We start from the raw sequence: 26,342 nt of genomic DNA on the forward strand, positions 1-26,342 counted from the left end.
TCACACAGCCAGAGCCCTGGGCCACCCAGGGGAAACCAGCACCACTGCCCAGCCCTTGACCTCCTGACTAAAGCTGTCGGTTTGCTCTCCTGTCTGCCCATCCCTCATCAGAGTCTGTCTTTCCCTTCTGTGGCACAGCCAGGGAGCAGAGCGAGAGGCATGAGCTGGGAAGGGCGTGGACTGAGAAGTCAGCTCAGCCTATGCTCGTAGCCTGGCTCTGCCACTTAGCAGCTTTGTGATTTCCAGCAATCTCTGAACTCCTTTGAACCTCAGTTGCCTTCTCCGTAAAATGAAGACAAGGACAGCGCCCTTATCTCTCCGGGTAAGTGGCTTGAGAAAATACACGTATGTGCTCAGCGCCATCCCTGGCACTTAGAGGGTGTGAGGAATGCCAGCTGTCACCAGTAGTGACAAGCACCAGCTCTGCCACTTAGAAGCTAAATGACCTCTTGCGGCCTCAGTTTCCTTGTTTGTCACTTGGCATGGTAACAACATCTGCCTCGTGGGTTCATTAGGAACATTAGACAGGATGAAGCCTGGCACACAGAGGGGGTGCGATGGGTGTTAATCCTCTATCACAGGCGGGGTGTTTCTGCTCCCTGTGTCCTGGTCCCTTAGAGCGGCAGTTTTCAAAGCACAGACCGGGACCCCAGCGATCCCTGAGACCCTTTCAGAGGTTGTGTGAAGTCAAAACTTATCAAACCTAATTTCTTCATAATACTAACCTGTTATTTACCTTTTTCACCCTCATTTTCCCACGAGTGTGTGGTGGGGTCTTCCAGAGGCACACGTGTGATATCACAACACAGTGAGTGCAGGAGCACATAGGAGAACCCAGCTGGCTTCTGTTAAGCCAGGCATGAAGGAAGCTTTTCAAAAATGCAAAACGGTGTTACCCTTCTCACCTGATCTTTTTTATTTTAGAAAATATCATTTTTCATAAAAGCATTAACATGTGGTGAGTTTAATAGTGCTGGGGAAGTGAATTGATACACACTTTTGAAATGTTCTGGTTTAATTTATAATATGGTGAGTATGGAAAGTAGAAACCATATGAATAAAAGCTCTTTGGGGTCCTCAATAACTTTTAAGAACGTTGGAGTTCCCGCTGTGGCTCAGCGATAACAAATCCAGCTAGTATCCATAAGGATGCGAGTTCAATCCCTGGCCTGGCTCAGTGGCTTAAGGATCTGGCGTTGCCGTGAGCTGTGGTCTAAGTCATAGACATGGCTTGGATCTGGCACTGCTGTGGCTGTGGTGTAGGCTGTCAGCTGCAGTTCTGATTCAACCCCTAGCCTGGGAACTTCTCTATGCTGTGGATGTGGCCCTGAAAGGCCAACAAAAAAAAAAAAAAAAAAAAAGGAAGGAAGGAAAACCGAATGTAAAGGAGTCCTGGGACCAAACAGTTGGAGGAGCTGCCCTCGGTACTCACTATGCTGGCCCCATGGGGGTCTCAGCACACGCTCACCATATCAGCTCATCGGAGCTCAAAACAACTCGATGGGGAACCGCAGCTGTGGCATGTGTTTATTTGCCATCTCCCCAGGAACCCTGCACTGTGCTAGGTGTGCCTCATCTCAAACTTCCTGAATTGCAAGGAATCCACCCAGGACCACTGGGCCCGGGGTCCAAGTGAGATGCCCACAGGCCATCCGATGGGCAGTCATGGGTTCTGCCTGGCAGCCTCTCTTCCCCCTGCCTCTGAGAAACCCCAGCTCATCAGGGACCAGCTACCGCCCATTCTCCATCTCCGTGGTTCAGAAGGCTCCAGAAGCCATCACGTGACCCAGATCTAGATGGAACCCTTGGTTCCGAATTAGTCACAGGACCCAAACAGGGTCTATCAGAGCCCATGAGCATTTGTCCCAGGTCTTTGTTGACAACACTGGGGAGAAAAAAAAAAAAAAAGGAGCTTTTTAGTGGTAGGAAGAGAGCCTGAGGCCTCGAGGGGCCATATTCTGGAGCATCCGGTGGTACCGCCACTGGGAGAGAGTCTGCCTGAGAACTCAGCCAACTCAGAACCAGGTAATAGAGCCAAATTCCTGATTCTGCCATTTGAGCTCTTGGATCCAGCTGTGCTTGGACTTCTTGGTCACATGTCCCACTCGATTCCTTTTTCTCCTCCCCCCACCCCATTAAACCATGTTGAGTTGAGTTTCTTTTCTAGCTAAAAGAATCCAGATGAAAAACTCATCGTAAGCAGACCCACGACCTGGATGGTAGGTAGGCAAGCGGCTGGGAGGATTTGGGGAAGCCCACCACGCACCCAGAGCCTGGCCGAGGCCCCTTCCGCCCACTGGAGAGCTGACAGTCCCCCTTTCCAAACAACACAGCTACATAATGGCACTGATTTTTCTTTCACTTTATCATGTATAAAGCCATACGATGGATCGCAAAGAAACGAAGCAGCTGTACAGGAGCGGGACAGCCTCAGTGTACAATACATTCATATCCAGTAAGTAGCATACATTAGGGTTTATACAAGGTGGCAGAGTTCTAGGCACGATGATAACAAAATAGAAAGTATATTTCCATCTGTATAAATACACAGCCAGAGGTTGGGGAGGATGCTAGGTTATTCTGTTTCTCCTGCCGAGGGCCTGGGATGCCGGGGGAGGGAGGGGTAAGGAATTTCTTACATCTGTTTTGAAGGACATGTGGGAGAGGAGAGAAGTGGGGAAACACAGCACGCGTGCACAGATGGGCTCTCTCGCACGTGTGGACACACAGGAGAGCCTCAAACCCTTGCACACTGATTAGAAACAAAAGTGGCCTAGCCTGCTCCGGTCAGCTCGCCGCTGCGAAGAGCCCCGGTGTGGGAAGTGAACAGAGAGGTCCTCCAACCTTTGGGACATCTGAGGACAGAGGAGTGCCACCTGGTGTGGCCCATCCCCGCCATCCATCGCCAGCGCTGAGATTCTCCCCCAACCGGGGCCCTAGAGGCCTCGCCTCCGGATTCCTTTCTCTACTGGGTGCTAGTGAACTTGACATCCATCACCCACCACCTCTGACCCAACTCCCAAATTCCCTAAAGAGACGAGCCAAATACGCACACACACCCACACTTGCACACGCGCACGCACACGTCCTGTGTTACCACTGGCAGGGGGACTCCAGTCTCAGGATTTCAGGGCCTGGGCCTGGGTGAAGTGTGGCCCCAGGACTGCCCCCAGCCCCTCCAAGGATCCCGAAGATGGGAGATGTTGGGACTGGAGCAGCCCTTAGAAAGGGCAGTGACCCACCCCCCACCCCTGCCCCTTGATCATCCCGATCCTGAAGCTGGGAAAAACCAAAGAAGGGGAGAAGACCCAGGAGACAGGGGTGGTGGATGAACCTCAGTGAGGAGGAGAAAGTGGGGCACAGATACTGTTTTGGTGACAGATGCATCCACAGCCCCAGCCTCTGCCCGGCCCATCCAAGTGGGACAGAAGAATGCCCAGTTCCTCTCCCTCCCTCCTGAGAGCCTTTACAAAGGCTCCCTCTTATAGTCACTCAGCCACCAGACACCATCCCCATCCTGCCTGTCTCTGATACACCCAGGGATCCCCCAAAACCCTGCCAGGGGAGAGGGACCCTTGTAGTCCTCAAGTATTTGGAGCTGCTACAGGAGAAGCTCCAATGAGCATCAGGATCAAAGGGCCTTTCCCCAACCTGGGACAATCACCTGTCCCCAGATCACCTGGCTGGACGGCTGAATGAGGGAGCCAGGATACTGTGGGGCCAGGGCAGTCCACTCCCCCCGGAGCTTGCTCATCCAGCTCCCCTCCTCCTCATCTCCCCTCCAGGTCACGTCTCCGTCATTCCCATGCCTTCCCCTCCCCTCTGGCTCCAGCCGGGAAGGGCCACATGGACCCTGCTAGTCCTCTCTCCCTGCTGATGTCACTGCCTTCCCTGCAGACACCATACTCAGAGGCCTGGCTGCACGGCAAGAGGCAGGCTGGGCCTGGCGTTGGGGCCTGAGCCTGCCTGAGGTCTGCCTCGCTGCGGCACAAGCCAGCCGGGGCCTCTCTCCTCTCTGGCTCTTTCCTGCCAGCAACTCCCAGGCCCTCTTCCAATCTCCCATCCCCAGCCCGTTTTCAAGACTAGAAGGCACTCTCCTGGCTGACAAACAGATTCAACAATAAACAACAGCCCAAAACATGGGGGAAGGGGAGGGGAGAAAAAAGGGTACACATTTACAAAATAATAACAAAAATGACTAAAAGTGCTTTCTTTTAAAGGAAATCTTTGGCAAGAATATGCTACAGTGTTGTGGTGGTGTGTGTATGTGTGTGAACGTGTGTGTGTGTGCGCACGCGCGCGTGCGCACGGGCTTAATCCGTGAGACACGGGAGGGTTACAGTGTCTTCCCAAGCAGTGTCTGAGCCCCAGGTGAGGCCATGCTGGGGCCTGGGGTACCCATCCCCAACATTCCTCTGGACAGGCCAAGCTCTAGGAAATTGATCCTTCCTGGGGTCACACACAGCTCAGGCCTGAGTGCGGCGGGATGGCCGTGCCGGGAGGGCGGCTGCTGGTGGGCGGTGGGAAAGTAATGCGAAGACTGACCCCAGACGCCCGAAAGGTCCGAGGCTCCGCCTGGCCGTCCAGACCAGGAGGAGAGAGTCCCCGGGGCTGTCCAGTGGGAGATGAAGATATTTACAAAGAAAGTGGGAGGGAACATCCTTTTTCTGTCTGGGGAGAGCTGGGGTTAGACGGGGCATGAGAGAGGGGAGATCAGGGTACGTGGCTTGAAGGCCTCAGAAGGAAGAGCACTTGGGAGGACCTGGTTCACTGAGAACGCGGTTTCAGCCTTTGGGAAGTGGCTGGCGGTGGGGGGGAATGCAGCTGGTCCCTCAGATGCTCTCCTTTCCAACTCCCTAAAACACAACAACCGCACAGATAACAGCTTCTCGGAAGAGAAAAAAATGCAAGACGCACAGGTCACCCACACCCACCATGCACACCCATGTCACACCAGCCCCCCCACCCCCGCCCGGCTCCCACACCCGCTTGGGCCCCATGGGGCGGCGGGCAGCTCCCCTCTCATCTCTGCATCTCTGGGCACTGACAGCCAGGCCCGAGCCTGCCAAAAATAAGGGATGTGGAGGGGCTCAAACACATGCACCCCCCTCCCCTCCCCGCTGAGCCTCAGACAGAGTCTAGGGAAGGCCAAGGCCAGGGTAAGGAGACCCCTGATTGCTCCAAGGATAAAGGCTTCGCTTATGCATAGAGAGAAGGATGGGGGTTGGTTTCCACCAGGGAGGCAATAAAACAATATGGGGAAATAATAAATACTTCCTGTCAATTTACCTAGTCTTTTTTTTTAACCTTTTCTTATATTTTATTAGCTTACAGATTCTGTCAGTATGTCTCACATATATATATTATATATATTTATATATCAGTACAATGCCTCTCTCTAGGGAACCCAGAGGCTTAAGAAGCTACTGAAGGATGGAGTCCTGGTGGCTTTTTCCATCCAGCTTAGAGACCTCGGGTGAGGCTCTGGGGCTTCCCAATTGCCCAGCTGGACTCTTGGCCCTTTGGCCTAAATATATGCCTTCTGCTCAACACCAGCTGGGCCTGGGAAGGAAACTGAGACAGAAGGGGGAGGAAGCAAGGCTTTGGTATGGTAGGCAGGCCACGTGGGGTACAGGTGGCAGCCCCCACCCCACCCCGAGCTCGGCCCAGCTCCCCTGGGCAGAAGCCCTGCAAAAGTCAGACCTCCAAACCCTTGCAGAAGGAGCACAAGAACTGTGGGTGTCTCCCTGGGACTCGCCAAGCAGGGCTTCTGGAAGCAGGTTCCCAGGATGAGCCCCAACACGAGAACCCCGCGGGACAGGACAGGACAGGGCAGAGCAGGAAGGCTCGATCCCCAGCACCCAAAAAGGCGTCATGCACATAAGCAGGTCTGAGGAAGGCTGATCTGGGCACGAAACCCAAGAGGGGGCTGGGGGCTGGGAGCTGGTAGGCGCCACCTGCTTGCCCGAGGCTGGGCCACTTGCCTTGGGGAAGGTGCCCAGTGCTCAAAAACAACCCTTCCTGAGGGATCTCTCCCCCAACGCTATAGACACGCGTCCTCATCCCCTCCAACCAATGCTCCTGCCTCCTGGTGGAGGCAGGTCAGGGGTCACGCTGCAGCGTGACAGCCCCACGCCCGCTAGGGTCTCCATTGAGGAAAAGGGGGTGGCGGCACCCGAAGCTGTTAAAGCAGGTGCCGGGACCAAGAGACAGTCCGTTACCCATAATCCTGGGTGCTGCTGGGGCACAGGGCTTATCCCCCCTCCCTGCTGCCCTGTCACCCCCAACCCTAACTTCTTTGGACAAGTGTGCACAAGTGCAAACACAGGGGACACAGACAAGTTTACCTGTTTCTAATTCCAGCTGAGAGGCCAAGAGAAATCAGTGGGTGAGGAGGTAGGTGTGGCCATATATACACGCCACACCCACACCCACAAAGTGTGCATCAGCGGCAGAGCAAAGGGGCAGAGCAAAGGGGCCTTAGGTGCCTCGAGTGTGAGATACTTTCAAAAGCAAAAGGTTCCGCCACTGGATGTCCCATGCCGGCTCTTTTGGGTTTGGTGATCTACCCCAGAGGTGGCCAGAAAGAGGTTCTCTTGATGGGATTTCTCCTTGCCAGGAAGTTGGGTTAGGGAGAAGGAGCTTCTCTGTCCCCCCCGCAAATGTGGCTCTCCCAGGGGGGTTGCTTCTGTGTCCCTCGAGGAGCTCCATCCTCTTGGAGGAGGGGAGGGGGAGGTAGGTGGACCTGGTTAGATCTGGAGGCTCTGGGGGTTTTGCAGTGTCCATCTCCCTGGGGAATCTGAATTATTCTCCTCCATTTTTTCCTTCCTTCCTCTCTCTCTTCCCCCCTCCCCGTTCAATTCACTTCCCTCTCCCATGTTACACTTTCTTCTCTCCTTCTCCAAAATTGGCCCAAAGTCCTCCTTCTGGATTCGAGGATGGTCGGGATTCATGGGTCCCCTCCCCCACAGGCCCCCACCCCACTGCCCTGGCCCCGGGCAAGGGGTGGGGGTTCATCTCTTCTGGCCGGCACTCAGCATAACCTTGGAGACAAAGTTGACGATGGCAGAGGCCGGCTGGTTGGGGTCAAGCTCAGCAAAGAGGTGGCAGGCGTTGTCCGTGGTGCTGCCCTGCTTCCGGGCCACGAAGCCGAAGAGCCTGCAAGGGCAGAAGAGGGGTGGCAGGTGTGAGGAGGGGGTGGGAGGGACCCCAGGTGAGCAAGCTCATCTTTGAGCCCATGTCTCTCCCCCATCTTCGCCACCATCCTGAGCTCGGGGCATCAAGGGACAATCCTCGCTCCTCCATGGACAAGAAAACCAGTGCCTGGCGATGCCACGTTGCTTGTTCAGAGTCAGCAGAAATTGCCCTTTGGGGGGACAGGGGGAGGAGGTGCTGGAGGCCAATGACAAGACTGGACAGTGAGAGGTGGGGATAAGACCAAAAATAAAATGGAACATTCCCAGACCAGCGTCTCCTGGTTGGACCAGGCCCCACCCCACCCTACTGTTCTTACCCACAGCACATAAACACATGAATAAAATGCCACCTGCCTGTCAAACAGCTTGGCCTCCTCGGACACCAGAGAGGGTCAGGGAGACCAAAGGACAGGGGGCCACCCTCCCCTGACACACACACACACACACACACACACACACACACACACACATTTCTTCTAGGCTCAAGAGAGGGAGGGGGATGGGGACCCCACACCTGTTCCCCCCACCCCCACTCCCCACCCCAGGACGGCGGTGACCGAGCAGGCTCTGTGTGCAAAACAGAGTTAAAAATATGAGCACAGAGAACAGAATGTGAGCTCAGGTCCCCTCCCAGCTGGCACGTTGCTAATTAGAGCGGGATGGGGAAAGCGGGACAGCTGGAGATTCCGATGGAAACCCCTCTCCCAGGACTGGACCACAACAGCTAAAATTAGCAAAGTTGGGTCTGGCTCACCACCACGTGCGTGCACACGTGTATACACACACACACACACACACACACACACACTGGGCTTCCTACAGCTTTGCTCTCCCCACCTGCATCTCAGAGGCCTGGGGTTACAGTCTGCCCAAGTGGCAGGGACCACCCCCAGAACCCCCTGTCCAGGCTCCTCGGTGCAGTGGAGGGAGACCGTGGCTCCGAGCTGCCAGCATGACAGCGAGCCAACTCCGGTTCTGCCAGGACGGAGGGCCAGCCAACCTCTCAGGCCCAAACACCGTCCCACTGCCGCCTGCCCTCCCCTGATGTTTGTATTTCAGTTCTGTGGGTCCCAGGACCAACTCAACTGCAGCCCAAGTCCCTGCACTGCTTGGGGTGTGGATGTGGGCGTGGACCCTCAGCATCCAAGGGCAGAGAGGAGCACCCACAAGCACCCGAGAGCAGGCACCTCCTTAAACTGGGGCCTTGGGGCATCTCACTGGCCCCACCCTGGTCCAGCCCTGAGCTCTCCTGGGCCTCCGCCAGGGCGAGTCCTGAAGCTGCTCCAGGGGTTTCCATGCCTGGGACCAGCCTGCTTTTGTCCCCAAGCACCTCCCCCTTGCAGGGCCCAGAAGTGAGGAAGGATGAAGTCCTTCAAACACGGCTGGTGACAGGGACTCCGAGACCCTGATGACCCTGCGAGCCCAGGAGGAGGCTGAGGCAGGAGAGAGGGAAGCTTTGAAATGACTGGACACGGGGGCTTCCTTTCAGCTGGGCCACTAACTCTTTGTGTGACCTCGGGCCAGGCCGGGTCTGCTGCATTCCTCCCACAGAGGCAGCGTCCACCGTGCTGATCCTGGGCAGTTCCACTGGTCTGGACCACGGTGGCCTCACTGGGCCTCCTCCTGGCTCTCCTCCTCCCTGCCTCCATCCTTTCCTTTCTTCATTACATCTTATTTTTCTTTTTAGGGCCGCACCCACAGCTTATGGGGAAGTTCCCAGGCTAGGGGAGCTGCAGCTGCCGGCCTACACCACAGCTGTGGCAACGCCAGATCCTCAACCCACGGAGCGAGGCCAGGGATCAAACCTGCATCCTCATGGATACTAGTCGGAGTCTTAACCCACTGAGCCACCACAGGAACGCCTCTTCATTAAATATTTATCAGCCCCTCCCACACAGCAGACACCGTCCTGCCCTCAGGGAGCTTGCAGTCGGGTTGGCCCCACGGCCCTGTCCCCATGAAAACAAAATCAGCTGCCCCTACCCCCACTCCCATTTTACCTATCACTTAAGACCTTTTTAAAATTGATTTATTTTTGCTTTTTTAGGGCCACACCTATGGCATATCGAGGTTCCCAGGCTAGGGGTCGAATCAGAGCTACAGCTGCTAGTCTACACCACAGCCACAGCAACGTGGGATCCAAGTTGCATCTTCAACCTACACCACAGCTCATGGCAACGCCGGATCCTTAAGCCACCAAGCGAGGCCAGGGATCAAACCCGCACCCTCGTGGATACTAGTCAGGTTTGTTACCACTGAGCCATGGGAACTCCTAAGCCTATTTTTAAATATAGGTTCTTTCCCAAACCTTCCCAAATCTCTCCCTGCCTGGAGGCGCAGTGCTTGGGGACACCACAGACAGGAGCTGTACCCTCCTGACATGTCTCATTCAGCGGTGATTTTAGCATGTTTTAAACAGTGCATGTTTTCTTTTTCTAAAGCCAATTTTACATGAAGCAGAGATATATAAAGGTGACAGCACTACCAATGGCTACAAACGTGTCAATTCAGTGGCAGGACATTTACCTATGATAAAGTCAATCAGTGAGAAAAAATGAGGCTGTCTGCATGGGCCCATTAACATAAAACGTGGAATTATAGGCCCTAGGGACAGTCTTATGTCAGCTTCAGTACCCAGATTATTCCTATACTTTGTTTGGGTTTTCCTGAGAAAACCCTGGTTCATCCTGATAAATGACTGCAAATCTTGCAGGGTGTTTCCTCCTTTTATAATGGCTCAGTTGCAACCTGAGGACCCAAGGGTTCCTCGGAACATGATTTGAAAACCACTGCAGCACGTTAGTCCTGTTTCACCCACTGTGTCAACATCAGGCCTTCGGGGGCCAGAGTCAGCCTCCTGGTTGGTCTCAAGCCTCCCAGGGCTGAGTCCTCTGAGAGGCACTTGTAAAGTGCTGAATGGGATTGAGAACCCTCCAGCTCCCCAGTTCTGAAGAGGAGGCCTGGCCCAACCACGTCATGCACAGAAGCCCACAGAGTGAGCAAGAACAGGAGGCAAGGAAGCCAGGCCGGGGACAAACAGATCATTTAAACCACCCCTGCCCCACTGCTGTCACCTCCAATAAGTCTCCTGGCTTTCTGTTCCCTTCCTCAGACCCCTGCCAGTCTGGTCCTGGGCCAGGGATGGGGACAAGACTGGAGGCTGGGCCTTCAGCCTCCACGTGGGAGAAGGCCAAAGACCTGGCTGCCTGCTCAGGCTTTTCTCCAAAGCTGTCCTTTGCCTGCCTCCTGGTCCCAGACTCCAACCTGCTCCTGCACCCACCTCCCCCCACAGCCACCCCCTCCCCACCCCAGCCAAGGAGCACCTAGAGCAGCCAGCGGGGCGGGGGAGGGGCACACTCACTTAGCAGGGGCTCCTCCCTCCGTCTTCACCCACCTGTGGAGAGAATAGGGCACAGCCTAAGCCATCACTTCTCCCTCAGAGCCCAGCCCTGGGCACAGCCAGGCCCCCAGGGGAGGCAGGGCCCCTGTGCCAGGGCAGAGAAGCAGATTCAGGGTCAGAGTCATGCAGCAGTGAGGGCAGAAGCTGGTATCTGAGTCCCTGGAAGGGGCTTCAAATTGGTGGTGGAAAAACTAAAAAAAAAATGCCAACACAGCTACTCACAGCCCCACAGACACAGACAGATCTTCAAAATGAACTAAGAATGGACATACACACAGGTGCATATGTGCGCACACGCGCACACACACACGCACACACACACACACATGTGCGCACACACATACACAGAGTTCCATGTTGGAGAGGTGATGGGGAGGGCAGGTATCTGCAAGAGACTTACTTTCTGTCCTGTGGATCCAGGTCGCAGAAGGTGACAGTGTTGAGGGGATAGTGTCGTCGGAAGAAGAGCCTGTGACACACACACATCAGACAAGCAGAGTGAGCGCTGAAGTGACGGCTCTTCCCCACCCTCCACCTGCAGGTCAGGCCACCGTCTGTGGCTGTCATAAGTCAACACAGCCTCTCCCTTACGAGCACGATGGCCTGGGTTGCTCCCACTGGGGACATAAAGCAATGCATAGGGACAGAGAGATGGGTCATAGAAATAGGTCCCAAATGAGGAAGAAACCGGCATTGAAGAATGAGAATGGGTGGACTCTGGAGGAGGAAAGGGGTCGAGGAGAGAGAGTGAGAGGAATGGCTGTGCTCTGGAAAGCACGTGCTTTTATCAGCTTCATTTACAGCTGCATAGCCAACGGGGGCATATTTGTAGAAGGAAGGAAGGATAGATGGATGGATGGATGAGTGGCTGGCTGGCTGGCTGGATGAGTGGGTGGATGGATGGATGGGTGGGTGAGACATAAATGAGTGACGGGCTACATGGGTAGAGGAGGATATAGGAATGGATGGATCAATTGGTGAAAGCAGGTGGATGGATAGATGGGTGGGTGGATGGATAGATGGGTGGGTGTATGAGTGGATGGGTGGGTGGATAAGTGGCTTGATGGGTGGATAGATAGGAGGAGGCATAAACGAGTGAAAGGAGAAATGGGTGGGGAGGATAAATGGGGGATGAATGGATGCAGAAATGAATGGATCAGCTGATGGGTGGGTGAGCATGTAGATGGGTGGATGGATGGAGAGAGGGGCACAAGGAACAAGTCAACTGGTGAGTGGGTGGGTACATGGCTGGATAGATGGGTCACGGGTGGGGGGGGCAAAGGGAAGCCCAACCCAGGGAAGTAAGCAGAAGAGTCTTACTTTCTCTGGTTGTCAGTCAGTGTAATTCCCTGGGCAGACACTTTGAAGTGAACGATGGTGGCAGCTGGCGTGGGGTCAGCAGCCAGTGTCTCAGAAGTGGCTTTGGAGATGGCCTGTGGCCCAGTGAGTGACTCCATGTCCACAGAGTTGAGGAAGAGCACATTGCAGGCTGGAAGAAACCCACACAAAGAAGAGTTCTGGGGGCTGAAGTGGGTGGGGACCACGCCCAGGTCCTCTCTCCAGGGAGAAGGTAGCAGGTGAGTTTCAGGCCGGCTTTGGGCCAAGGCATCTACACACAGAAATGTGGTCTGCCCAGATATACCTGGGTGCAGGAGGGACGGACATCCAACCTGCACCTGCAGGAGGGGACGGGGGCAGGGGACGAAAGGCCTGGGCAGGGATAGCCACTCACCTGCCCCTTGCTTCAGCAGGTCGCTGGTCGAGTTGGCAGGGCCCGAGCTATCTTTTGATTCATCTGTAGGGTCTGAGACAAAAATTTAACTCAGCTGGTAACTAAAAACTCTAGAGCTGGAAAGAAGCACAACATTGGCTGGGCCTCCAGCTAGCTCTGCAAATATTTCTTGCAATGGATACTGCTTCTCATAACAAGCCTTGGCAGTCGGCACGTGGGTCTAGTTTGCATGTCCAGTGATTGAGCATTGGGCACATTAGCTGGGAGCTCTGGAGTCCAACAGAGCGGGGTACGCTCACTCGCCCTGAAACTTGCCAAGTATCTATAAAATAGAGGTGATGGTAACAGTACCCTCTTCGCTGGGTTCCTGAGATGTTCCATGTACAGTGTTAGCTCAGTGGTTGGCATCAAGCAAGCCCTCGAGGGGCAACTGATGTAGATGTTTTCACTGACATGTCTTCATGTAGGTCAATAAATGCCTCAACCCATGAGACCTTCATGCAGCACAACTGCAATTTCCACATTAATAAGAATTGAGTATTGCTCGCACCCGCATTTCTGAGGTGCAGGGCTTGTTAAAACACAGACTGCTGGGCCCCACCCCAGAGTTTCTGATTAGATGAGGCTTGAGAATATTAGCTTTTTAACAAGTTCCCAGGGGTGTTGATGCTGCTGGTCTGAGGACCACACTTTGAAAACCACTGATTATACGACGTAAATATCAAGCAGTTTCATAATTGATAAATTCCTTAGAAATATAATTTAATTTGTGTCTAAATCATGTGGTTAATAGCGCTATTTAAATAGTATTTGAGCTTTTAAGCTAATAATGGTGGTCAATAGCATTAATAATTCAATGAATTGAACTGGATACATAGAAACTGTCAAATAATATTGGAGGTTTTATGTGTGAACAGAATCCCAGGAGCACCAAAACAGATTGAAAGTAAATCCCAGACACACTTCTGAATATCCTATTATTTTTTTAAGTTCTATTTTTTTATTGCACTTTTCTTCTGTCTTTTTTTTTTTTTTTTTTTTTGGCCACCCCGGGGCATATGGAGTTCCTGGGCTAGGGGTTAGATCTGAGCCACAGTTGTAACCTACATGCAGCTGCAACAGCACTGGATCCTTTGACCCACTGTGCCCCGGCCAGGGATGAAACCCTCATCCTGGTGCTGCACAGACGCTGCCAATCCCATTGTGCCACGGTGGGAACTCCCCTGAATACACTCTCATTGAACAGAAAGCATGGGGAAAAGGGATATCCCAGTTCCCAGTTCCTAGACCTCAAGTTCAGGGCCAGGCACACTCCCCTCCCCCATGCGAGCCCTGTGTACCCGGGGCTACATCATGGAAGCCTGTGCTATTGAAGAGTCTGGGGTGTCTATTGGCCGCCCTCCGAGGCTGCACCACCTCTCTGAGAGAAACTAAATTCTCCTTTGCCAGCCCCAGTGTCTCACTCAAAGCCTCGCCCTATGTGTCCCAAGGCTCTTGGGCTCCATCCGTACTTCCTGCGAGTGAGAGAGGGCTTACTCTTCCCATCAGCTCCTTGGCCCCTTGGTCAGGGAACACTCTCTCAGCCAGGCACACTAGAAACTCCAGGGATGTCTTAGGCTTCCTGTTTTCCTTCCCTGCTCTTCCTCTAGAAGTTCCTGGCATGTGCTCTCTCCTCTCAGACCACCCTCCCACACCTGGACGCCCGGTGACCTACACCTGTCTTCCCCTCCCCCTGCTCACTGATGCCCATCTCATCCTCAGGACAGGGTCCTCCCCGTGGCTTCCAATGCCTCCCTCGGGGAGAGGCTTAATTCTGAGGATTCGAGGATGCATTCGTAAAGCCTCCAGAGAATTTTCCAGAACAATCTGGAAAGTCAATTATGTGTGTTTCTGAAATGAAGCTTTTAAATGAACTTTCCCCTTCTTTTTTATTGGAAAAAATTAAGAGGAAAGTGGTTTTGAGTTTTCCCAGATTAGCAAAATGACCCTTTTCCTGCAACCCTGGCCGGTGTTCTGGTGCAGCTGGCTGGGCTGAGGCGTGATGGAGGCCCACACAAGGGCGCGCTTGGAGGGCAAGGAGTCTCAGGTTCCTACCTCGGTTTGGAATGACCAGCTTACAGGGCAGAGCCAAGGGGATGATGGAGTGCTGGTAAACCAGGGCGGACAGGGATCCTGCAGGGAGAGAGGCAGGTCTTGTTAGCAAGATCCAAGGGAGAAGATCCTGAAGGCTCCCTCTAGCCTCGGGTTTCTTCACACCTTTCCTTTAGGGACAGTGCCTCCCAGCCTCTCTCCTAAGTCCCCCAGCGGCCGGGACCCTTCTCAGCGAACTGCAGCAGACGACGTGTCAAAGGACAGGGCGCGGGGGGGCGGGGGTTCAAATCCCCACTCGGTCACTTATCAGCTGTGTGTCCTTGTGTAAGTCTGACCCCTATGAACCTCAGTCTCCTCATGCGTAAAATGGGACGATGCCACCCACCATGCAGGACTGTCAGGAGCCTGGAAGTGATAGAAGGCACCGACCAGGACTTTCCCCCAGCAGGTGGTGCATACAGGCAGTAGCTGTTATAGCTGTTATTCCAGTGATGATGATAACAAGTCTCCCCCAGGGGAGGACAAATGCCAAAAGAAACGTGGCTGAGTGAAGGAGCCACCATCCGGAAGAAGGGAGTCACTGTGCAGTTCTCTGCTGCGTCTGTGACAAGGGGGATGGGCAGAAGCCGAGGTGGGGAACCCAGGACAGACCTGAGACCGAGACCATGGGGACAGAGGCGGGGATGGCTCACCGAAGTTTGGCTCGTTGGGACAGCCCTTGAGCTTGACTCCTCTGGGGCCCGTCTCTATCAGGAAATGCCTCACGAGCTCATGGGTCATGTCCCCTGGGATGAAGAGGAAGAAATGCGGGCAAGTCACTCCTCATGGAGTCCACCCCCCTCCCTCACCCAATACCACTTCCTAACTCCTCCATTGTGCAGGGCTTCGATGGAGAGAGAGTCACAACGATAGCATGGCCAGAGCCACAGTCACAGCAATAATATGGCCAGAGCCACAGTCACAGCAACAACATGGCCAGAGCCATGGCCAGAGAGACCACCCCTGCTAGCCCACCCCTCAAGGAAACTCACTCACAAGTTCCCAATCATCCTGTTTCCCTGTCTCTGACCCCAGTCACCACCAAGCTTAAGACCCGCCCTTCTGAAGAGTCTGCTCAGTAGGGACCAACTCCCGTGAGAATTAGAGACCTGTCCAGCACCCCAGCCCCTGCCCCGGGTGCGTCCAGCAGCTCAGGGCCTAAAGAGACTCTAGGGACCGCCTAGTCCTGAGGCCCTGCTGGAGAAGCCAGTGTTACCTTTTTTATTCTGCTGCATGATAGTCGGAGGGGGTGAAGACACCTTCATGGCTAGCCCATAGGCTCCTCGGAAGGAGTGACTGTCACGGATGATGAAAGCCCCTGGCTCCTGGTCCTTAAGAAGGGCGATGGCTGAATCGGGGTGGGGGGAGGGGTGGCGTGGAGAGAAGAGGACATGAGACATTGAGGCACTGGCTTCACTAAGGCTCATCAGACCACAAACCTCATTCTTTCCCAGGTGAAACGAGATTCCTTCAAGTCAAAATGTAAACACTCTCCCGCACTACAGTCAGCAAAGTTTTTCTGCCAAGAGCCAGAAAGTGAGTGTTGCAGGCTTTGCAGGCCATGCAGCGTCAGCTGCAACTACTCATCGCTGCCATCACAGCACCAAAGCAGCCCAGACAGTGCATAAAGTAATAGATATGGTTGTTCTGATAAAACCGTATTCACCAAAACAGGCAGCAGCGCAGACCTGCCTCGGCCAGGAGTTCCCCCGCCCTACATCCACATGGGACTTTCCTTAGGGGCTGGGGCCTCTCGTCTCCACCCCGACACATCCCAACTTTGCTTTTTTTCTGAAAAAGGTGCAAAAGTCTCCCACATCATGCAGATAGAAAGCTAAGGTTTCACACTGTCTTGGCCAGCCTTTTACTTTGTCCTAGAAAACCAAGACTTTGATGCTTTTAAGGAAAGGGCTACAACCAACCACTGCCTCTACTCCTCCGGTAAAATTAAGGTGCCTCTTATTGCCTAACCTTGGTCCCAGCCCCTCTGTGACCATCACCTCCTGCCAAGAAGAATGAGTCTGCTTGCGTCCCTTGCCCTGGGAAGCCCTGGTGGACAGTAGCCAGCTGTGAGCTCAGATGGACCCAGGCCCTTCAGCACCACCCAGCACTCACCCTGCTCCCTGGAGATCTCAGGCTTGTACCAATACTTGGAAGTGTCCTGGACAAACTTCACCTTCGCCCGGGTCTCAGGGCTGTTGTCTGCAGGAGGAGGAGAGGAAAGGAAAGGGTTATAGTTGAATTGTCCTCCAAAAGAGTCCGTTGAGGTTCAAGCCCTGGTTCCTGTGAACAGAAACTTATTTGGATGTAGAGTCTTTGCAGATGTAACCAAGTTAAGATGCGGTCATGCTAGATTAGAGCAGATCCCAATCCGACTGGTGTCCTTACAGGAAGAGGGAAAGGGACAGGGAGACGCCCGGGGACAGACGCATGTGAAGGTGGAAGCAGAGACTGGGAGATGCAGCTACAAGCAAAGGGATCCCAAGACTGCCAGCGACCACACGAAGCTAAGGAAAAGGCTGCAAAAGATTCTCCCCTGGAGGCTCCAGAAGGAACCAGTCCTGCTAACAGGACTGATTTTGAACTTCCAGCCTCAGCTACTACGAGAGAATAAATTCCTGCTGTCTCAGGCCACCAAGTGTGTGGTACTGTGTTACGGCTGACCTAGGAAATAAACACACAAGTCTGCTCACACACCATCAGAGCACTGCTGGGATCGGTCTCAAGCAGCTTTCTCATCCTCTCCTTGTCTTCTGACAACTGTGGTGAGATAGTGTCAAGCCTTCGTGAGAAGAGTCTGAACAGTGTTCTCACCAAACCAGTGAGAGCCCTACTCCACCCTGCCTCCCCCTTCCTCTAGCAGAGGAAGAGGAAACCTTTGAGCATCCTTCTCTACTGCATCAGTGGCCCCAGCAACAGTCATCCACTATCATCGTCCCTGTAATCACTATTTTCCTTAAACCTCACAAATGCTGATAGGTAATCAAACCCCAAAATCTCATTTCGCAGTCTTTCTAGGACCACTTCTGTTGTCAACCGTCATAGATCAAGTTCAACAGGGAAAAGATTATGAAGCCTTAAGATTTGCCTGCAGGGTGTTTACTGAGGAGTGTACTTGGGAAGCACACCTGTGAGGAATGAGGAAAGAAATGAGGCAGAGGAAAGGTTCAACCGTGATGTGGTTACAATAGAAGCTTCTAGAACGGAAAATTTACAGAACTGAGTTGAAGAATTGAGACAAGGGAGCCAGAAGCTTCTCTCCCACTTTCTCCCTCTCTCCATGGGCTTGATTTCCCGGCTTTATCAGGATGACCTTGAAGATGGGGGCAGAAAGATGCATTTCTGTCCCATTCTTCCCACTCCCTCCTCACTCCCCATACAGAAAGCCTGGCTTCTGCCTCATGGAGAGCAAAAAGATCGCTCTGCCCTGCCTGGGACAGTGAGGGAAAGGGTTGGCCTGGAATTAAGAGGCCACATACCCCACTTCTCTGGCGGAGACCCCTGTGCCCAGGCCCTTTGCAGACGAGGGGTGCTTTCACAGAACGTTAGGTTCTGGAGTTCGGACGGCATCTTATCCCACCACTTCAGTTTACAGGTGAGGAATGTGGGGTTCAGAGAGGGCGAGCGACTTGCCCAAGCCACACAGATGGTCCTCAGAAAAGCTTGTTGGAAGACCTTCCAGGTAAGAAGGCACAGCAGCCAGTGCAGTACCAGTGACACCGTATCTTCCTGGCTGAGTACTAGGACTTATGGTCCTCATTCTCTAACTTCTTCCTTCATCTTTTGGCACAACAGAAAAGAAAAGGAAGGATGGAGAAGAGGTAACAAGATATATTCCAAATCTGCACATTTTCGCTCCCTTCTGCAGAGAGGCTGGAGCAGAGGAGCCTGGGCTCATGATGCTATAAATTTCAGGGCACAGACCAGGGAGCTGGTTAGGCTGTGAGTCCAGTGCTTAGTCAATTTCAACTTATTTACACTCTGCTAGGCATCTGGGATCTGTCTCTGGAGGACAGTGAGAGGCTAGGTCAGCTCCTTTTCCCAGCAGCTGTGCACCGAGAAGGGCCTCTGGACAAGGCAGCGGGGCCTTCCAACCGTGCAAGCCGCCGCTCTCTGCTCCCAAGCCCCAGGCCCCTCGGCTGCCGGGCCCTGTCTCATGAGCTGTCAGAGGCGGCTGCCGCCCCATGTGCCTTCCTGTGTTGACTCCCATGGCTATTTTAAGCAGGGAAGATGGTGGGAAACAGGAAATGTCCCAACTCCTAGAAGTTTTGCAGCCTCCAAAAGCTGCGGCTGGGAACCAGATGTCTCGGGTGGGCAGCAGGAAGCAGGGGCGGGCAGAGTCACCCTAGGTGCCCCTGCATGGCAGGCTCAGGGCAGGACCTGGGAGGGCAGGACACACGGAGGGTCTGGGAGGCGGGGCTGCCTGCAACATTCAGCATCTCCCTCAAGGGCCCCCAGGCTCCAAGGCCACTCTGCACAGAGTAAGGTTCAAGGTCTGGCTGAGAAGCTGCAGATCAGATGAAGCGTTGACCTTTTTGTTTAGATCACAAGCCCTCTGAATGGAAGCAAAAAAAGACCCAGTTCTGGTGATGAGTGCAGAATTCAGTGTGCAAACCCAAGTGGGCTTCCGAGAAGCTGGGTTGGGAGAAACTCGAGTCCAGGAAAAATGCCTACCCCTCAGCTTTGTCCCACATCACATCTGGCTGCCAGATCTATTATTAGTGAGGTGGGATCCAAAGGTGGGAACAGTGCTGTAAGTGGGCAAAAGGTATGGGGGTCCAGGCTTGAAGGGCATACATTCAAGGTTACGCTAAACCACGGTAACCCTCAATTTATAGAAATAGGAGAAGACCATTCCAATCATGCCTTAAGAGTTCAAGTTTTAGGGCGATAAGGGTCTGGATGAGAAACCATTCATTAACTGTGGGACCCTGGACAAATGACTGAGCCTCTCCAAGCCTCAGTTTGCTCATGTGTAAAATGGGGGTAATGATACCCAGTTTGCCAGGTGGCCGTGAGGGCTGACGAGACAGTCCTTGGCTCAGAGTCTGGCACGCCACAAGTGGTGGTGGCTACGGTGATGGTGATGGCAATTGTACCAGTCATGCCCTCATCAGCACTATTGCATCCACATCCTCGTCACCGCCCCCAGAGCTGCCATGACCATGGCACATCTACTCTGAGGATGCTCCAACTGCCGGCTATACAGATAAGGAAACTGAGGCCCAGAAATCAGTCTGCCAAGGAAATGTCAGAACAGAGATCCAGACTGGTACCCAATGGGTGGGCTTATCTGCCAGCAGGAGAGATGGCACACCTGGCATGGAGCACTTGGAGAAGTCGGGCAGAGTGTGGGAGAAGGAGACGGTGCTGCCCCCGCTGGGACTGGACATGCCACTGGGGACAGGCGAGGAGGACACCTTCCCATTGACGGTGGCGTAGTTGGGGAGGCTGCCCGCTCGGTCTCCCATGGACATCCTCCGCTTCTCCGGCAAGGCTGGCGTGGGGCTCCCTTGTCGGAAGGCTGCTGAATCCGGTGAGGGGGAGGTGGCGGGGCTGCTCAGGCCCGGGTAGTAGGCAGGGGACACAGGGAAGGAAGGTGTGGAAGGAGCCTGGTAGCCCGAGGCGCTGCTCTGCCGGGACAGCGTGGGTCTCCGGTCCTCAGGGGTGGAGTAGCCACCATAGGCCACATGCCGGTCCAAGCTGGGGCTGCCGGGAACCACAGATCCAGACCCCCCCAAGTGACGGCCCAGGCTGGGGCTTCCGGGGCTGGGGATGGCGTTGCCATGGAGACTGGAGGCCAGGTTGCCTTGGTGGGCCCCAGGGTGCCGGCCCAGGCTGGGGCTCCCTGGAGTGGTGGCCACATTGCCATGGAGGCTTGACACCTGGTGGGCCCCAGGGTGTCGGCCCAGGCTGGGGCTTCCCGGAGTGGTCGCTGCACTGCTCTGGGGGCTAGAGACTGCGTTACCATGGAAACCTGGTCCCGGTGGACCCATCACCTGGCGGTGGCTCAAACTGGGGCTGCTAGGGGCAGCCATGCTAGGGTTCACGGCCCGGCGGCCAAAGCCAGGACTCGGGGGAGTGTTGGTGCCCACTGTCCTGTGCCGGGCCTGAGGACTCCCAGGCACCGCGTGGACACCCGCCACACTGAACTGGGACCGGGCCTGGCTTTCTGGGGAGCCAAACTGCTGAAGTGCGTAGTCAGGGCTGTGGTAGCTGCTGCCTGCAGCTGGGATCGGAGAAGAGCTCTGGTAGCTTCTCTGAGCTGAAGGGCTGGGCTGGCCCAAGCTGCCGGTGGCGCGGAAGCCAGAATCCAGCAAAGGCTGGGTGGGTGTCCGAGGGCCTGGGTCGCCGTTCTCCCCTGACGGGAAACTCCCCACTGAAGTGCTAGAAAGAGACGGGGTGGGTCGAGATGTCAGCAGATGGCAGTTAGCAAACCCTCGGCCCTCCCTCCAACCACTCTTAATGATAATTAAAGCTCCCCTCACATGCACAGGAAGGTCAGGGCTTTCATAGGTCACCCTAGGGAACCATCAGAAGACAAAACCGAGGCTCAGAGAGGTTAAGCAATAGGCTCACAACCATGCAGCTCACAAAAGACCAGGATTTCAATGAACCTATCTACAAAACAGAAACAGAGTCACAGACCAAGAGAACAGACCTGTGACTGCTAAGGGGGAGGGGGAGGGAGTGGCATGGACTGGGAGTTTGGGGTTAGTGGATGCAAACTATTACATTTAGAATGGATAAGCAATGAGGTCCCACTATACAGCACAGGGAACTCTATCAATCTCCTGGGATAGACTATGATAGAAGATAATATTTTTTAAAAGAACATGTATACATAACATGTAAGAATGTATATATATATACACATATATACACACAGAGATATATATCTTTATGACGGAGTCACTTCGCTGTACAGCAGAAATTGGTACCACATTATAAATCAACTATACTTTAATAAACAATAAAATTTAGGAGAGGTCATGAATCTGACTAGCATCCATGAGGACGCACGTTGGACCCCTGGCCTTGCTCAGTGGGTTAAGGATCCAGCGTTGCCGTGAGCTGTGGTGTAGGTTGCAGATGCAGCTCAGATACTGCGTTGCTGTGGCTGTGGTGTAGGCCAGCAGCTTCAGCTCCAATTCGAACCCTAGCCCGGGAACCTCCATATGTCGCAGGTGTGGCCCTAAAAAGCAAAAGTAAATAAATAACTTAAAAAAAAAATAAGATCAGGATTTCAACTCTGCCGTGTCTGGTTCCAAAGCCCAGGTATCCCCATGCACCACCCTGACTCCTCAACCACAAGTCAGAGCAAGGTCTCTATCAAAACTGAAGGTGGCTCTCCTGTTGTGCCCTCCAGCATCACAGAAACTGAACACTATAGAGAGGGTCAAACTGCCTGAATCCTGATCCTAATGTAAGTATCCCCGCCTTGGGGCAATTTCCCAAGGTCTGCTATCAGCATCTTTAAACACTAAGAGTGCTGTAATTGGGTGCCATTCCTGGGTAGCTCCAAAAAAAAAGCCAAGATGCAGATGTCTCACAGGAGATTTCAGGTCGTTATAAGGTCTGCTTCCTAGCCATTGGATCTGGCCACTCTGATGGAGCAGACTGCCTTAAGTGGTAATGAGACTCCCATCATTAGGAGCATTTAAGCAGAGGCTGACCAATCTCTTGACCTGAATGCTGTGGAGGAAATTTCCTCCACTGGGAGATTGGATTAGATGAGCTCAGAGGTCGCTTTCAATTCTAAGACTGATAAAATTCAGTTCAGAGGGCACTGCGCCTGGGGAATAGCTGCAGTCAAAGCTTCTCCTCTGAAGTTAAGACCAAGTCTGTGCAGCGGTACAGGCAATGGCCTGGGACTCAGGAAACCAAAATTCTGCTTGTTAACATTTTCCCATGTGGAAAGCAAGGGAGATGAGTTAGATCACTCTGATTCCTTCCAGACCCAAACTTCTATCCCTCGATGACATGGCGGGAGAGATGAAGGTTGGCAGGGACCTCACATAAGCAGCAGCTGCAGGGCGGTAGCAGGCAGGCTCTACACCAGGGGCCTCTGGCGTGGGGAAGGCCTTACATAAAACAATGGACCAAAGCCTGGAGCTGCAGTCTGGAAGGAGTCTGGAGGCTGGGCCGGGTCGGATAGCTCAGGTCCCCTGGGTGATGTGAGGCGGGTGGGCCAGGCAAGAGTCAGGGGCAGAGAGGTCAGAGGCCAGGCCAGGACAAAATCTATTGCATCTTAAACGGAGCCAGAGTGGAGCACCACTTCTGTACAGAACTGCCTGGGTTCTGAGGAATGGGAGGGGGTGTCAGGCCGAGCAGGGGGCCCTGGGGACACAGAAACAGAGTTGCAGATGATTAATCCTGAAGGAGAAGGTAGCTTCCTGAGTCCTATAGCAGGAGGAATTTGAGTGAGAAACAGTGAAAACTTAAAAAATCAGGACTCCCCGCACATCAGCAATGGCGGCTGGACAGGTGTGGAAAATCTCTTTTCCTTTCCTTTCCAAGAAGAATGGAGCTTCTGCCCAGAGGCAGACCTTCCAAAAAATGGAGCCGTCTAGGGGGCCAGGGCGTCAGCCAGGGAGACTGGGGGTGCATGCATGGCCTGAAGTTTCAGAATTCTTTGACTCCAGAAGAAAACTGCTTCTGCTCCCAACCTCGCCCGCCCTGACCTGGGAGGAGGCCCGCTGCCCTGGGCCAGCACAGGTACACAGCAAGCTCCGCCCACCCCTGCCTGTGACAGTGTAAAGAGGTGGCTGCATAGCTTCTGGGTCCCAGGGGGGCCCAGGCTGGGAAGGGGAGCAGACATGAAGGAATGATGAGGTGGTCCCCCATTCTGGGGGCCAGTTTCGGCCAGGGCGGGCTGGCTGGGGCCTCCTCCCCTGCCTGGCACGCTTGGCCCTAACTGGCCTGATCTCAAGGCCACTCTGCTATGCTGTCTTCCTGTCTCCCCATCCTCAAGCCTCCACTCCACCTGCCAGGCAGGCAGCTTCTCACTGCACCCCCAAACACGGTGGCCTCCCTTTCTGGGAAATTGTGGGCTTTCCTCCGTCTGAACCCCTCGGAACCCCATCCACCAAGACATCCCTCCTCCAACCCTACAGTGACTCCCTCATCTGCAGCTGCTGCGACCCCTCAATCCCCATCCCAACACCTCCACCCCGAGCTGTCCTAGCTGTGCTGTCCTTCTGGAAGGTCCTCTCTCTCCCTCTTCACCTTTCAACCCCTACCATCCTTCTGGGCTCAGCGCAAATACTTCCAGCCCCCAGAGATCCTCTCTGCATCCCGAGCCAGAAATAACGGCCTCTTGCTCTCAGCTCCCAGCTCTTCGCTTATACATCCGCTTTGATCACATCTGACTGTCACTCTGTGACAGGCAGGCACTGTGACGCAGGTCTGGAAAGATAGAGGCGTGGGCTCCAGAGCCAGACAACTTTGGTCTGAATCTTATTTCCGCTACTGTTTAGCTGCAAGACCTCGAACAAACTACTTCCTCTCTCTGTGCCTCAGTTTCCTCTTCTGAGAAGTGGGAATATTACAGCACTTACCTCACAGGATTGCTGCCAGGAGTGAAGAGAAAGCATTGAGCAAAAGGGCTGGCACACAGGAAGCCCTCACCATACAATAATTACTCTTGCTTGGTTTTAAACTCAGGGGAGGGGAAAGACTACACTTTGTCCACTTTCGTCCTCTCCCCCGGGGACTTGGCATTCAGGGGACACTCTCTCCATGCACCCTGATGAGCTGGCTTCCCAGGGGGCAGAAACCTGGATGTGACTTCTGCCCGTCCACTTCCTGGGACTGCCCCAGGAGAGCCTCACTGGTGCTGCCCCAAGCCTGGATCTTCCTCCCCACTTACCCGTCAGCACTGAGGATGGGGCTGCTGGTGGACAGGGGGCTGGGGGAGACAAAGGAGCCTCCCAGGGTCCCGTTCCTCAGGGGTGTCTCGTGGCCATAGGCCTGGGCAGCTGGGGCACTAAAGCTCTTGGGCTCGGCGTCCTGAGTCCGGGGCCCAGCCACTGCCGTCCGCACCACCGACTCGACATAGCTCCGGGGCTCTGGAAGGGGCGAGAGAACAGGGACTGAGCCTGGATGCGTGCTGCTGCAGTGTGGACCCCACCTGGCCTCCAAGGAACCCGCCTCTCCAGGGCCTATGGGGACAGCCCCCAAAGGACAGCCAAGCACGCGAAGAGCCTTCTCTGGGGCTCCTTCCAGCCCTGCCCACCCTCTTCCCTGCATCTTGGAGAAGCTGCAAGAGCCCTCATGGAAGCTTTCACCAGGACCCTGTTCTGAGAAGCTTCAGAAACAGAGCCCAGAACACAACCATCACAGAATCCTCCCTCCCAGAGCCAGGATGCCCGTCCAGCACCGGCATCCCCTCTAGCTGCTCCTTTTCTTCCTTGACCCTCCTACCCAAGCCCCCAGGCCCTTCTAGGCTTCCCAGGCACTGCTGGAGTCTGGGCTCTTCGTAGACCCCTGAGCTCCAGCCTGACCCTGTACCTCCAGACAGCGCCGGGGTTCACACTGGCTCCCCCGCCCACACACACACTCTGAATCCATTAACAGACTCACTGGCCCAGCAACAGGCCTGTGTGGGTGAGTCACGCCCAGCCCCCACGTGCCAGGACACACCCACCCACCTTGCTCGACACACTTAGCATTCCTCCCGGGACTGACATCATTATCCTGCTTGGTGCTCAGAATGGCCTGGGGCAGAGGGCAGGGGGAGGAGGGCGTGCCAGAAAGGTCATTCTGCAGATGGGGACACTGATGCCCGAGACTGAAGTGGCTGCAGGCAGAGCCAGGACCCAGCTTTTCTCTGGGCCATCCCCGCTCCCCTGGTCTCTGATGCCAGCCCCCCAACTAACTCGCTATCAACCAGGAAGAAGCAGCAGGGAACTCTTGGCTTCCCCAGGGACAGGATCAGGGATCGATGACGTTCCTGTCACCTCCCAACCTGGCACCATCCCTGAGGACGTCCCGGGAGGGATGTGATCTGAGCACACACACCCATCCTCTGCCCACAATGAGGGCATCCGCTGAAAGCAGCCTGAGAAACGGAAGAACCACCGAGTCTGTGCAGCCCTGGGGGGTGGGGGTGCAGCCCCAGGGCTTTTGCTGCCAGGACTGTGCCAACCACTGGGTCAGAGAGCAGCCCCCACCCCTCAGCCCAAAGAAAACCTGGCTTTGGATGGAGCCTAATCACCAGGGTGTTAGAGGCCTGTCACGGGCCCTGGTGTCTGAGGTGACTTCCAGGCCTGACATTCTGCATCCAGGCCCAGACGCCTCTGGACACTGAGAGAGGACTGTCCTTCAGAGCAGGACCCTTCACAGAGGAGGCCTGCAGCCAGGGGTCTGCGTACAACTCCAGCCAGAAGCTTCCAATGTGTCTTTCAGTTTCCATGCAGAGTTCCCCTTAACCAACAGCAGCCACTGTGGCTAAGCCTGGGGCAAGATGTCTGCAAAGGGACAGATGTGGGCCTGAGCACGGGGTGGCATGGAACCCGCCACCACAGCACCCAATGATGGAGTCCATGTAGGCGGAGGCCAATAAGGCCTCCTCAAAAACCTCCGCCAACCAGGCTAGGCCACCCACCCACCTCATAGAAGCCCCAAGGCACATCCACTTAAAGGCAATGATTTCATGCCCCCCAAGCCTGAGGCCCCACTGGAGCAGGAGATGTTGCAGAGGCCCCCTGACCCAGGGCAGCACGCTTTTTTGAAAAAAAAAAAAAAAAAAAAGAGAGAGAGAGACTGGCTCTAAGACTGACTTAGAGGGCCAATCTCTCACGACTACTCAGTTCGGCTGTTGTATCACAAAAGCAGCCACAGACAGTACATAAAGCATTGAGCAAGGCTGCTGCAATAAAAT

The 26,342-nt window shown here is 54.5% G+C and overlaps 1 protein-coding gene across 50 annotated transcripts in view; it reads right to left on the reverse strand.

Annotated features, from left to right (window-relative positions):
• Positions 1-895: 895 nt before the first annotated feature.
• Positions 896-26,342, reverse strand: part of TNS1 (tensin 1) — a 245,059-nt gene continuing 219,612 nt past the window's right edge. For 33 of the 50 annotated variants that reach the window (XM_085000325.1, XM_085000324.1, XM_085000322.1 and 30 more), the window contains 11 exons: positions 24,330-24,528; positions 19,776-20,845; positions 16,574-16,660; positions 15,675-15,806; positions 15,112-15,204; positions 14,423-14,500; positions 12,329-12,400; positions 11,917-12,085; positions 10,997-11,065; positions 10,558-10,590; positions 5,296-7,158 (listed from right to left, as the gene is read on the reverse strand). In XM_085000325.1, coding sequence (XP_084856451.1) covers positions 7,014-7,158; positions 10,558-10,590; positions 10,997-11,065; positions 11,917-12,085; positions 12,329-12,400; positions 14,423-14,500; positions 15,112-15,204; positions 15,675-15,806; positions 16,574-16,660; positions 19,776-20,845; positions 24,330-24,528 — 2,147 coding nt within the window. In that variant the 3' untranslated portion in view covers positions 5,296-7,013. Of the gene's footprint in view, positions 1,247-2,347; positions 4,857-5,295; positions 7,159-9,328; positions 10,591-10,996; positions 11,066-11,916; positions 12,086-12,328; positions 12,401-14,422; positions 14,501-15,111; positions 15,205-15,674; positions 15,807-16,573; positions 16,661-19,775; positions 20,846-24,329; positions 24,529-26,342 lie in introns of those variants that run through there. The other 17 variants (XM_085000332.1, XM_085000339.1, XM_085000371.1 and 14 more) reach the window with 3 other exon arrangements.

The sequence above is a fragment of the Sus scrofa genome, chromosome 15, assembly GCF_054392235.1.
Source record: "Sus scrofa isolate SSC_HxYL_T2T_F1_AM1 chromosome 15, Sscrofa_HxYL_maternal_Yorkshire_Landrace_v2.0, whole genome shotgun sequence".
Taxonomy (NCBI): domain Eukaryota; kingdom Metazoa; phylum Chordata; class Mammalia; order Artiodactyla; family Suidae; genus Sus; species Sus scrofa.